Source organism: Chelonoidis abingdonii, chromosome 6 (assembly GCF_003597395.2).
Source record: "Chelonoidis abingdonii isolate Lonesome George chromosome 6, CheloAbing_2.0, whole genome shotgun sequence".
Taxonomy (NCBI): domain Eukaryota; kingdom Metazoa; phylum Chordata; order Testudines; family Testudinidae; genus Chelonoidis; species Chelonoidis abingdonii.
Window position 1 is genome coordinate 93,893,333 of NC_133774.1, and position 12,875 is coordinate 93,906,207.

General features: G+C 39.1%; 1 protein-coding gene across 1 annotated transcript in view; it reads right to left on the bottom strand.

Moving 5' to 3' along the window:
- Positions 1-1,675: 1,675 nt before the first annotated feature.
- RIC1 (RIC1 partner of RAB6A GEF complex) overlaps positions 1,676-12,875 on the bottom strand; it is a 39,290-nt gene continuing 28,090 nt past the window's right edge. The window contains exons 14-20 of the mRNA XM_075067250.1: positions 12,414-12,572; positions 12,162-12,298; positions 7,102-7,388; positions 6,025-6,219; positions 4,662-4,839; positions 4,326-4,514; positions 1,676-3,354 (exon numbers count right to left, since the gene is read on the bottom strand). Of these exons, the coding sequence (XP_074923351.1) occupies positions 3,069-3,354; positions 4,326-4,514; positions 4,662-4,839; positions 6,025-6,219; positions 7,102-7,388; positions 12,162-12,298; positions 12,414-12,572 (1,431 nt within the window). The 3' untranslated portion in view covers positions 1,676-3,068. The remainder of the gene's footprint in view (positions 3,355-4,325; positions 4,515-4,661; positions 4,840-6,024; positions 6,220-7,101; positions 7,389-12,161; positions 12,299-12,413; positions 12,573-12,875) is intronic.

Below are 12,875 nucleotides of genomic sequence, written 5' to 3' on the forward strand. Positions count from 1 at the left end.
AACTCTTGAGTCACTGCGCATCCCAAGATCAGGTCCCCCATTGTGTGAATGAGTTTACATTTGCTCTGTAAGCTAGCTCCAAACACTTGATATCTGTGACGCACTGTCAGGATTTACTAAATTATCAGTGCCCCAAACTGTCAGTGCTAATCAATTCCTGTTGCAGCTGTGTTAGGCCCAGGATAAGGTAGATGAGAGGAAACCTTTACACAGAACTGTTCATTAGGTATCCAATCTAGTTTCTTAAGCTATCAAGGCAGAAGTCAAATTCCATTGTCATCTGATGGAATTGAGACTAAATCTTATTTTCAGAAGCTATTAAAGCAGTCAGAGAAGCCTACACAGTCATTACACTACAAGTTGAGCTGACCAGCAAGTACCAAGGTCCAGAAGTGGGTCCTCCACTAATAGTATCTTGTAGAAGGAAGTATTAAATGCTATTTTAATTACATTAAGATCTAATTCATCATTTTGCCTTTCCCCAGCTAAATACAGCATTAACTAAGACTACTCTAAGCAAGTTAACTGTCCTGTTAGTAGAAGCAATACTAAACTTATTTTAACACACCTGGCCACAGGTAATTTGCTGTTTATTTCAGCAAATGCTAGGACATTGGTTAAGGGAAAAAAACCTGTATGCTCTATTCCAAAAAGAGTGGCGTACAGGTTGACTTAAGTGTTTAAGATTCTTTGCATCACTGCAGATGACTGTTGCAAGGCAATTCTTTCTATATCTGTTCAAACTACACACAAAACAGCAGTGCTGGAATGTAAAAAACTTCAAGAGGCTTATGGCAGTGATTCTCAACAAGGGGTACCTCAGCTCAAATAGATATTTGCCTAGTTTTAAAAGTACTAGCAAAAAGTCAGTACAATGAGTTGTTTATACTACTATATGTATTTACACAGAAATTTAAGTACAGTATTTTATAACTGGATGGTAAATGAGAAAGTAAGCAATTGTTCAGTTAACTCAATTTGTCTGTCTCACCCCCAGCTTACACCTCAGACTGCTGAATGGTTGAGTCACTGGCTTATGGTGAAGGAACATTTGCAGCACAAATTCTAATTATAGCCGTAGCTGTCATTTTCCTATAGTAGGAAGAGTCATGCAAGCTCACTTCAGGTGGGGGCAGATCTACCTTGACTCCTGTAATAAATCTAACTTTTCCAGTAGTGATAGTCTGAACTTCTGTTCATACTTTTTCCAGTCCATTAGTGCAGCACTCAATTTACCGTGCACAAATTCTGTCACTTATTAAAAGTGAAAAATAAACTGCAAATAGTACACAAATGACAAAGTCAGACTTTTACTTGGAGCATTACCTGCTGACTGGCCATCTTAACTTAAACTTGGTGTAGAAAAAATTAATTTTGTGAACTGTATTCTTTTAACCCAGTAATAGATTTAAAAGTCAGTTCACCAAAAGCTTAATACCACTGTTTAAGTCCCCTAATTTGGATGGAAGAACATACTTCAGATAATTGACAGTAGTATGCTTTATTTACTAGGCAGGTATCTATCCCCCAAAGCTATACTACTGTAGATTAACTTAATCAAAACAGGATTTTAAGTTTTGCTGCATGTAAGACAAATTAAAGCAATCAAAATTACACCTACAGCAGACTCCATTAAACTCTTTAAAAACATAAATAAGCAAGTGCAACCAGCCACTTATTTCACCCTTGTGAATATTCTTCACACTTAAGACAGGTCAGGTTTTATTTTCAGAATTTGAATAAGAGTAACAGCAGTGGGAGACTATCCTGTAACTACCACATTGTAAAAAAATCAATACAATGATAATATAAAAATAAGCTAGGGGGATTTTGTATAAAATAAGCAATGTTGCATTATTTTGTTCAGATTGCACGGTACAAACAAGCTAATATCTAAATTTTAATACTGTTACAGGTATTACATATATTGGAGGACAGCAGCTAGGAAAATAAGCACCTCAAAGCAGCCATGAGACTTCCGCAGCCAGCTTTTCAGAACAGTGTCTGAAAGTTAAAATAAAATCTTATATTTAATTACAGGTATACACATTATAAAATGTCCAAAAAAGTAAGTATGCACTGCTTTACATATTACTAAAATTTAGTAACAGTACCCAAGTGACTATTTACATAAAAAATCCATTCTTGTGAAAGGAATTTACACATGAAATAAATAAAAGTTCAGTAATCTTAAAATTAATTGTAGGTCAGAGTGGCCAAGTGTAAAAATTAAGCCACTTTTAAAATGTTACTCTAATGATAGGGCAGAGTAAAAGTATGCCACATCCAGAAGGAAGTGCAACTCTGCTTTAATTTTACCAGTTAGTTGTAACCATGCAAAATACACAGGTACCTGCAAATATGGTACAACCCCAAGAGCATGAACAGCACACCCTTGAGAATATTTATACAAGAATATTCACAAAAACATACACTTTACAATTCTTAAAAAATATTTAGTGATATCAAATAGCATAATCTAAATTAAACACTTAGATCCCAGTTGACTCAGGCCATAACTTTCTAACTAATCTTACAATTCATATTTTTAAGTCTTACAGGAAAAACAGGCAAGGTGGGGATGATTATAAAATGGTGTAGTCATCTCTTGCTTTCTCTCATTATATAGGAGATATTCAGAAGGTTGTTCAAATTAGGTAACACATGGCAAAGGGACCCATGAAATGGATGTTAAAATAAAAAACTGCATTGATGCCTATTGCTGTCCTTCTGCAATCAATATCCAGTACCAAAGAACAAGCTCAATTTAGAGAAGGACAGAGGAAGAACAAATCTTATTCATAATAAAACCAAATCTTTTCACATAACTATTTCTCTTGGTTTCAACTGTAGATGTTTTAAAACAACTGTGTGAAAGGTTGAGCTGCTTATTTGAGGTCACCTTATATTCATCCATGGATTCGACATTCTCTATTTAATGCTTGTAGAAATCAAACATTAAAATCCAACCCAGGGAAGCACGTCTGAAAGCTGGTTTGCTTCCTTACAATCCTGATAATTTGTGTACTTATCTGCCAGCTGTGCTATCATTACTAACTAAAATCATGTTAAGATACAGTGCAGTCATAACTGCCTTCCTGGAGAGGATCCTCCTCTTCTGCCCCAGACATGTCCTCTTCATGTCGACTCACACTGCTACTTCCACTATCACTCTGAGGGCTAGTGCTATGGCAGGTCAAACTCCGGCTTTCCTCTGCCCTTGGGCTGGCTTGTTCAGTAACCTTACAAGGGTTCACTGGTTGAAAAGCTTCAGGCTGCACTTGCTCTTCTGATATCTCACTTAATTTCTGGAGCTGTGGCTTGATGACATTTAAAAATGGCTTGTATCCAGGGCTAAAGAACAAAGAAGGAAGAGGTAACTATGCAGTGAACTAAAAATAGAAGTTCATTCACATTCTGCCCTCTAGGCTTCAGCACTAAACCATTACTGTAGACCAGGGGTCAGCAACCTTTCAGCAGTGGTGTGCCAAGCCTTCATTTATTCACTCTAACTGAAGGTTTTGCACGCCAGTAATACATTAACTTTTTTAGAAGGTCTTTCTATAATATATAACTAAGCTATTGTTGTATGTAAAGTAAATTAAGTTTCTTAAACATCTTAAAAACCTTATTTAAAATTAAATTAAAATACAGAGCTCCCGGACCAGCGGCCAGGACCTCAGGCAGTGAGAGTGCCACTGAAAATCAGCTCATGTGCCATAGGTTGCCTACCCCGGCTGTAGACCCACCTATTAGAGCTCTTGCATAAGGCAGGGGGGTCAAACTGCTACTGTCAAACAGTGACAGCAATTCAGATAGATACCATTGCTTCAGGGGACTATGCATTATAACAGACTGTTACAGAGCTGTCTTCCCTGTGGATTTCTGTAGGGAAGCTGCTAAGGAAAATTCTATTCTAAAGTGACTAAACTCTTACTGAAGTCAATGTATATGGAGACCCAAGTAGCAGAACATTGTCAAAATACCAAATTATATATTTTAATAGGAGAGTCCATTTATTCAAAAGAATTTTAAAACTTATAAAGTAATAGCGGAAAACATGGCACTGTGTTCTGTAATTAGTAAAAATGTAAGTGATATACTTTCAATGCAACTAGAAACCTAAGTAATCAGTATATTGCAGTGGCACTAAAAAGCCTCAGACAGGATCAAGGCCCCATTATTGCAAGTCTTGTACAAACACACAGGAAAAGAGATTGCTGTGTGAAAAATCTCACGCTAATAAATATAAACCCTAAATTGAATTATGTACAAATTCTGTATTCAGCCATCCATCAAAACTAATCCACTGCAATGACACTTACCAATCTGTGGAAGCCCATCTGTCTACAGCATGTAGCCCAGTCCTGATATTGTGCCATAGCTCTCCATCAGCATCTGAGGACTGCATGATGATAAAAACCTGGTTGATTATTGAAGATTCTCTGAGAATAAGGCCAATGATAATGCACCAGTCCAGACATCCTGCTTCCATGAAGATGTGTAGCAAATACCTATAAGAACAAAACAGTTCATGCAGTGCCACGCTTTTCCCCCTCCCAAGGACAGAATTCAAACAAAACAATGCTAGATCACACGCATGCTAAAAGCAAGAGTAAACTTATTTTAGTCTCAATTCATCTTATGATGATGTAACTTACCGTAGTTGGACCTGTGACTTGTGTGGCCCTTTACTAGCCAATTCCAGAGAGATATGTTCCAGCTCTGACTGTGTTAAACTTAGAGTGGAGATGTTTTCATCCACCATGGTCCAGTCCCCATCCACAATAGAACTTGTTTCTGTCAGGTCTGTTGCTGAACCAATGCTGCATTCATCACCTACCAAAATACATTCAACAGTATATGTAGAAAGCCATCTATTAATTTGTCAGGTGTCAGTGTTCTTTTGCACTGCTTCCTCCAGAAGCTGACTGGGCTCATTTAATAGTTAAACATTTACAAACCAACCTAACTAGCTTTGGGATTCAGTAAGGGTGTTATTGGGTACTGAACAGCTAGTAGTTAGCCAGGAGCAATCTGAATGTAGGTATAGTGTCCTTCTAAGGATTTAAAGGTCTTGTTGGTGCATTGGATTAATATATACTTAAAGATAGCTTGCAAAGAAAAGCAAGTCTGTTTTTTCAGTAGCGATTCTTGTTTGTACCAGGTAAAGACAGCCCTGCAGGATAAACTGGGTAGGAGGAGTAATATGTATGCAACAGGCACTCATACAGATTATTTGAAAAAGAGTGAAGTACTGTTGAGCTCTTGGACAGATGTAGAAATCTCCCAAACACTATTAGTAATCAAAATTACTACAGTGAACATCTTAATTGATCGTAAAACTAAAGTCAGTGAAAACAGGTTACAAGGCTGTTATTAGCATGTGCACAACATGCCCCAGGTGACACATGACCAAGATTCACTGCCAAATTTGGTCTGCTGGTTGGATCATTAGCTTCCCTGAGCATGCTGATTCATGCCTCCAGTTAAAAGTTATTTCCAATAGTCCTATGTGCCTTTGATTCCTGTTCATTTAATACTGTCAGTTTTAGAGCATAAAGTGAGTGAAATGGTCATGAAGGATACAAATAAGTCTGAAGAGCAGGAGTGGTTTGGGAAGTGTGAAACTGATTTAAAATTGACTAGTCTTTTTCCAAATGAAGCAAGATACAGAAAGGAAACAGTCAAATTGTGTTATTAAAATCATCAGTTTTAATAGTTTCAGGTGCTACCAATACAGGTAAGGACTTAAAAAAACACACATGAATTTTTACTTTCAATTCCTTTTAAATACAGCTGTCACTTGCCTGGTCGTAGTCTTCAATTTTGACTCAGCCACAAAGTTGTCAGTGCACTTTTAAAATGTTTTTAGTATACTTTTCCGCATTACGGTATCATCAGATAACAGGACAGCACCATACAGCAGTGATGTGCATTCATGAGAAAGGATGAATACCTAGATGCAATTTTCTGAGGGTGATGCAGAAAAGTGTGTGTGTGTGTGAATGAGAAATAACCTACCTTTATTTAATAAAGGAGAGAGGAATGCATCTTGCATGTGAGGTCCATGGGATGAAACTGTGTCCATTTCTCTCTGGGAGGAATTGATAGTGCTAAGCCAGCTGTGACTCTGAGGTGCACTTGAGACCCCCATGTCCATTTCCACATTTAAAAAGCTGTCTGCAGACTGGGACTTGAGCAGCTGCTCTCCAACAGCTAGAAATAAGGAGGCATTTATAAAAAACTGACCTACAATACAAGTAGCCATTTTTTAATACATATCCCAAACAATTTCTCACAGTTATATCCAAGTCAAAATTCAAGTAATTAAGTTGCTTCACAAACAAACGCAAGGGAATGCAGCTCTTATGATTATTGCAAGACCCTTTGATCAGCCTCAGTGTACCTAGACACTGGCACACAGTGAAAGTGCCATCTAATATGTTGCTGGTATAGCTGAGCTACCATGTAAACTCACTTTTTTGCAGTTTTAATACAAAGAAACTTAATTCTATAAGGTAGACTTGAAAGATGCTTTAAGACTGCAGTGAGATCCATGTAATAATCACAAAAAATAATATATAGAAAGATGTAACAACATCTTAATACAGCTTTGAAAACTGCAGCACATTCTCACAATTTTAACTCTTCCATCTCACTACCACACTGCTAGCACATTTCATCAGGTCACATGAAAAACAAGGTGTAATCTTAAAATCAGATAAAGCTGATCAAATGCCCATCTAAAACCACATAATGTACTGATTTTTGTCACTTTCTTTGGCTGAAATTATATAAAGTTGTGTCCAGACTGACCTGTAACAGATCTAGCTCTCTGATTTAATACAGCTAAAATATAACTTCTGAGAGAAAACAGGAAATCTCAACAGAAGCTACAAGAAAACAACTACTACGAAGACCTGATGTCTATTCTAAACAGAACCCCTTCAAAACCATGCAAAGAAAGGAACTGTGCAGGTGAAAAACCTCAACCTGTTCTTTGCTTGGCTGAACTGAGACACGAGAGATTCAAACTGATGGCGGTAGGGCTGCAGGAGAGAAACCTAGTCCACCAAAATAACTCAGATGGCACAGCACCTGTCTTGTACTTTCCATTCTTGAAAGGTGAATTAACAGAGAAAGCTGGTATGACTGGAAATGGCCAGAGAAAATCCTTGTGTAGTCTCTTCAAGGCAATCACAAAATCCTCCACACGGGCAGCTCGGGCTCGCTCCTTACACAGCCAGCCAATCAGCTCAAAGCCTAGTTGCGCAGCAAAGCATCCAAGGTCTTTAAGCCTGATTTCCTCCAGCAAGCGTCGAGCATGACGCCAGAGCATCATATCAATGTACATGTTCTCAGCACAGTCACTGTCTCTACTCCACCTGTGGACCAACACAAGAGAAGACTGTAGCTTAAAAGTCACTTAAAGATCAGCTGTAGCACAGATACATGAAATTGCAAACTAAGTTGAGTAACAATTTAATGGTGAAAACCACTTGCACGCTGATAAGAGAGACTACGTTACCTGGGGTTCCTTTATCCAAGAGCCTCCACTATCACAATGAGCTATCAGACAATAGGAATGTGGTAGGTAGAAACTAGATAGGCAGGACCAGCTGCAGGGGCTTAAAGTCTTCGCAGTGAAGGCAGGGCTACATGTCACTGGGGAAACAAGGAGCAGCCCCCCTTCCAAAGTGGCCTTTCAGAGAAAGCAGACTCCAGAAGACTGTGGCACTAGCAGTTTCTCTCACAGACAAGCACTCCTGCCACTCTCTAAGCCCCCAGCTAGGGCTCCTCTGTTAAGCAGAGGGATGAGTCCTACCCCTCTGCATCACCCCACTGAGCCCAAACCAGACCTCCACCCCACCCAGCTCCACATTCCCAGCACCCAAGCCCCCCACATCCCCTTCTGAGCCCTAACCATCTTCACATGGACCCCCCCCTGCAGAGTCTCATTGCCCCTGCACCTGGAACACACACCTCGCCCCTCTGCATCCAGATGCCTCACAGAGCTTCCCACACCAAAACTACTCACACACAATCCTCTTGTTCCACACCTGGATCCTGCTAGCCTGAGCCCGCCTGCCAATACCTGGTGTGCCTAGCAGAGCCCTGGAGTGTTTCTGGGGTCAGCCCAGCCCTTGTGCTGGGTCAGGTGCAGCCTCACCTCCGAGTCCCTGTCCTTGGGTGGAGTACTATAGGGTGAGCTCCCATCTCAATGCAGCCTGTGACCTGTGCTCCCCACTGCCCTGCTGGAGCCTCCACATTTATTGACAAAATGTGCAGAATTTTTAGGCTCAGAATTCCCTCAGGAGTAGCAGTGTCACTGTGCTGTGGCACCAGGCATCAATTCAGGACAGCTAGCTTTCAGCAAATGACTCTTCAGGAGATGGATATGCATGAAAAATGGTAGTCTTGCTAGTTTTGTGAGAGGTGAGCTTTTCCCTGAGTCAATGTTTCATACAGGTACTGTCTAACATGAACTTTAAATGCTGATCCAGGAAGTGGACTTTGTGCTGGTGGTGGAATAGTAGCAATCTTCAAACAGGAGAGGCCTGTGAAGTCCAAGAACCCACTGAAGAAAAATAGTTAATGTGCTTCATATTAACTGTCAAAGCACAGATATCTACCATGTTCCTTCCTACACTAAGCACCATATCTGAGTGGGAGGGGGACGCTGCCTTTAAAAAGGAAATGTACAGTATTCTGGAACACAAATCTCTTGCTGGATCAGACCAGGGGTCCATCTAGTCCAGTGCTTGGTCTTTAACAATGGCCAATACCAGCTCCTTTACAGAAAGGAAGGAAAAAGAAGGAAAATAGAATAGCCTGCTCCCAATAAAGTTCGTCCTAACTTCCAATAGTTAGAGATCTGAGTAAACTCTGAAGCTTAATGTTTTTATCCCTTTATGGAGTTGAAAGAGGTTGAACACTATGTAATTTTCAAAATAAAAATACCACAAGAAAAATCATCATCAAAACTGATACTAAGGAGAAACATTTAGATACAATTAATAATTCTCTCTCATATGAGTAGTACAGCAAAACCTACTTCTGACGCATCAACACCAGATTCAGAGAAAGCTAGTCCATTCCATGTAAGTGTTTAGCACTCCTTGAGAAAGATTGATTTTCTTCAAGTAGGAGGCCTGGTCTACACAGGGCAGGGGGGGATTGATTTTCTTCAAAGTGGAGGTCTGGTCTACACTGGGAGAAGGGGGGGGAGATTGATATTCAAGTTGCAGGCCTGGTCTACACTGGGGGGGATTGATCTAAGTTACACAACTTCAGTTACGTGAACAACATAGCTGAAGTCCATGTACTTAGACCTACTCACCGCAGTGTCTTCACTGTGGTGGGTTAACTGCTGCCGCTCTCCCGTTGACTCTGCCTGTGCCTCTCACAGTGGTGGAGTACAGGAGAAAGCTCGGCGGTTGATTTATCGCGTATAGACTATAGACGATAAATCAACCCCCGCTGGATCGATCGCTGCCCACTGATCTGGTGGGTAGTGTAGAAATACCTGGAGTCTTTTACAAGAATCTTTGATCTGGCAGCTTAGGGAAAAAGATGTTTCCCTGGATAGAATCCTCCCAACATGAAGATGGACAACTGCACACCGTGAAAAATTCCACCTGCTCAGAAGCACAAAGATTTAGGAAATCAATGCTTACGGGTAAAAATTCCATAGGGAATTTCTGTGCTTGGGCTGGTAGGAACTCTTAATACCAAAGTCATAAATTTACAACTTCGATCCAACTATTAGAAATATCTTAATTTTAAAATGGTACAAAAAAGGAAAAGTTTTAAAATAGCTTAAGATAGGAGAAAATTCTCCTAAGAACATATCTGAACTCAGCTTGTAGGACATCAATCTGACTTCACTGTAACTAAAATTGATTTGAACTGCATGCTTTCACCTGTAATTGCCAGAATTATTGTTCATACTTGTCTGTGTAGTGCTAAGCTCACTTAACTTGCCTTATCTGTTGTATTGCTTAAAAGGACTAAACTTGAAACCTTTAGTTTGATGAGTATAACTAAATTTCAGCATTCGCATAGCACTTTTGTAGCTGCTATTGCAAGGTATTTACGTGCCAGATATGCTAAACTTCCATACGCCCCTTCATGCTTTGGCTACCATTCCAGAGGACATACTTCCATGCTGATGACTCATTAAAAAAAATAACGCATTAATTGAATTTGTGACTGAACTCCTTGGGGGAGAACTGCATGTCTCTGGCTCAGTTTTACTCGCATTCTGCCATATATTTCATGTTATAGCAGTCTCAGGTGATGACTCAGCACATGTTCATTTTAAGAACACTTTTGCTGCCAATTTGACAAAATGCAAAGAAGGTACTAATGTAGATTTCTAAAGATAGCTACAGCACTGGACACAAAGTTTAAGAATCTGAAGTGTCTTTCAAAATCTGGGAGGGACAAGGTGTGGAGCATGCTTGGAGAAGTCTTAAAAGAGCAACACTCCGATGCAGAAATGAAAGAAACTTACTTCATTAAGTTTATACTTAGTTATTTGATATTCTGTCTCAGTTTAGGTGTTGAATTATGTTAAAAATGCTGTTACTAGTTAATATTGATGCTGTTAGTATTTTAACGTGAACACCATTGTGGTTAATGCTCAGAGGTTTTTTAATTTTATACTCAGCTTTATAATCAAGTCCACTCAATACAGTTAACCAACCATAGTTTAATTTACTTTATATTTCAGAATTTCATGTTTTGTTTAGAGGTTGCCTTAAGAGTTGCTACATTGTATCATTCATTTTATTTACTTGTTTATGTGGTTTACTCATTTGCATGATTTGTTTATTGGGTTTGTTTATCATTTTTAATTACTTAAAACACTCTATTTCAAAGAAAAGTTAACTGCTTATTTTGGGGGCAGCAATGTATAAAAGAATCCATGTTAAGTTTTGCAGTGATGCACTCCCAGTGCAGTCTTATTAATAACCATAATCAGTAAGTCCACCTTTTGATTTGGTTTTCCTGAACTAGTTATGTGAGAAGCAATTAAATAATAATTCCATCTAATTAATTGTTTCCGCAAAGTATTCATTTTGCTAATTGCTTGTTTCTTTTGGTAATTTTACTGGCATCCAACCTCTACCAACACCAGGCCTTCAAAAGCTTTTGTTTCTTAATTTTATAATAATTTACTATAACTCTGGATATTCCTGCTATCCATGTAAATGTCTGTTATTACACCTGCTAAGTTCTTGACCGTAGTACTATCTTGTAGCATTTTATTTGAGTAAAAGATCAAACACTGTGGTCAGAAGGGTCATTTTCCTCAAAATGATTTTAAAAATACAATATTGGACAGTAACTTCTTATGAACAATTCTGGTTTGTGCCCCTTGCATTTTATCTTGTTTACCACTTCTAAGCAGAACAAAGAAGCATCGATGAAGTGGGTTTTAGCCCACGAAAGCTTATGCCCAAATAAATTTGTTAGTCTCTACAGTGCCACAAGTACTCCTGTCCTTTTTAATATCAAAGTTACAACTCGTGCACATAAAAAGTTATGATTGATGGAAATCGAAGTAGCCAATATCTGCAGTAAAAGCAAAGAGAAATATTTCTTCTGTGGTATTAGGTGAGATGCTCTATTACAGTTAATGGACATGTGAGCGTTCACTGTATTCTGCTCCAAAAGAACTTCCAGGAGTTAGTGAAATCTCACAGCACACAGACCACCACCACCAAAGTTGCTGTCAGGGCCAAATTAAGACAATCTAGGGTCCTGGGCACCCCCCACATAACATCCCCCACCCCACTCATGCTGTGGCCCAGACCCTTTCAGGACTAACAACAGGTTTCACATTTAAGATGAATGGCCCAGCTCACACATTCCAGAGGTACTATTTCAGGCAAGCATCAGTTTTACTTGGTTCACATTTTTCAACTTGTCTTTGCATCCATGAGAGCTAGAAACAATTATTTTTAAAAGGAAACTGAAATCCTTATCTCACATAACTCCAGGAGTCATGAGTGCCCATGCCTTAATATAGCCCCACTATAAAATTTGTTACAATGTAAATAGTTTTGATGAGTGGGGCAGGGACTATTCTCTGTATAGTGGCCCAGCACAGTAAGGATCAATCATGAATTGTACTGTGATACAAATGTTACCTTTTCCCAGATGGACCAGAAGGCATGCTCAGTGTTTTCTGTAGATTAAATTTGTTAGCAGGAAGATTCTCTGCTGACTGGGATAAACTAATGCTGCGATGTCTGAAGAACTCAAAGCCACCAGTTGAGCTGGGTTCCTATAACAAAGAAGCATATGACCAACTAAAATAAAAACATGTTACATCCTGGTATACATGAGATTCATTAATGTTTAGTGACTGATGTACGAGATTTATGATTGACTTTACAAACCTGAGTAGTGGGCGTAGGTGGCGGAGTCTCTGATTCCCCAGAACCAATGGCTTTAAGAAATCTGATCATGTGACGACAAAGGTCCCACTTCCCCTGCTCCAGGGCCGTGTTGAACAGAAGAGTGGCATGCTGCCTACTAACTGCTGGAACCTCCATGTTCTACAAGTAACAATGCACAATATAAAAATAAATTTGCTTCTGAAACCCAGCAATACTTTTGGAAAAAGTCAAGCCCCCGCCCCAGCAGTATGCTCAGAAATGAGAGTTGTAGGTAAAGGCACATTTCACAGTTTTCTATTTTGTTAAGTGCCATTTTAGGAACCTATTCATATTTAATTTGATCTCTAAACAGATATAATTGAGGTGAGTTGTCCACCAAAAAAAAGTAAGTGTTATTTTTTTTTTAAAGTTATGCTAAACATGCAATAAATCATTTAAATAAAAAAAATATGGGGACTAATT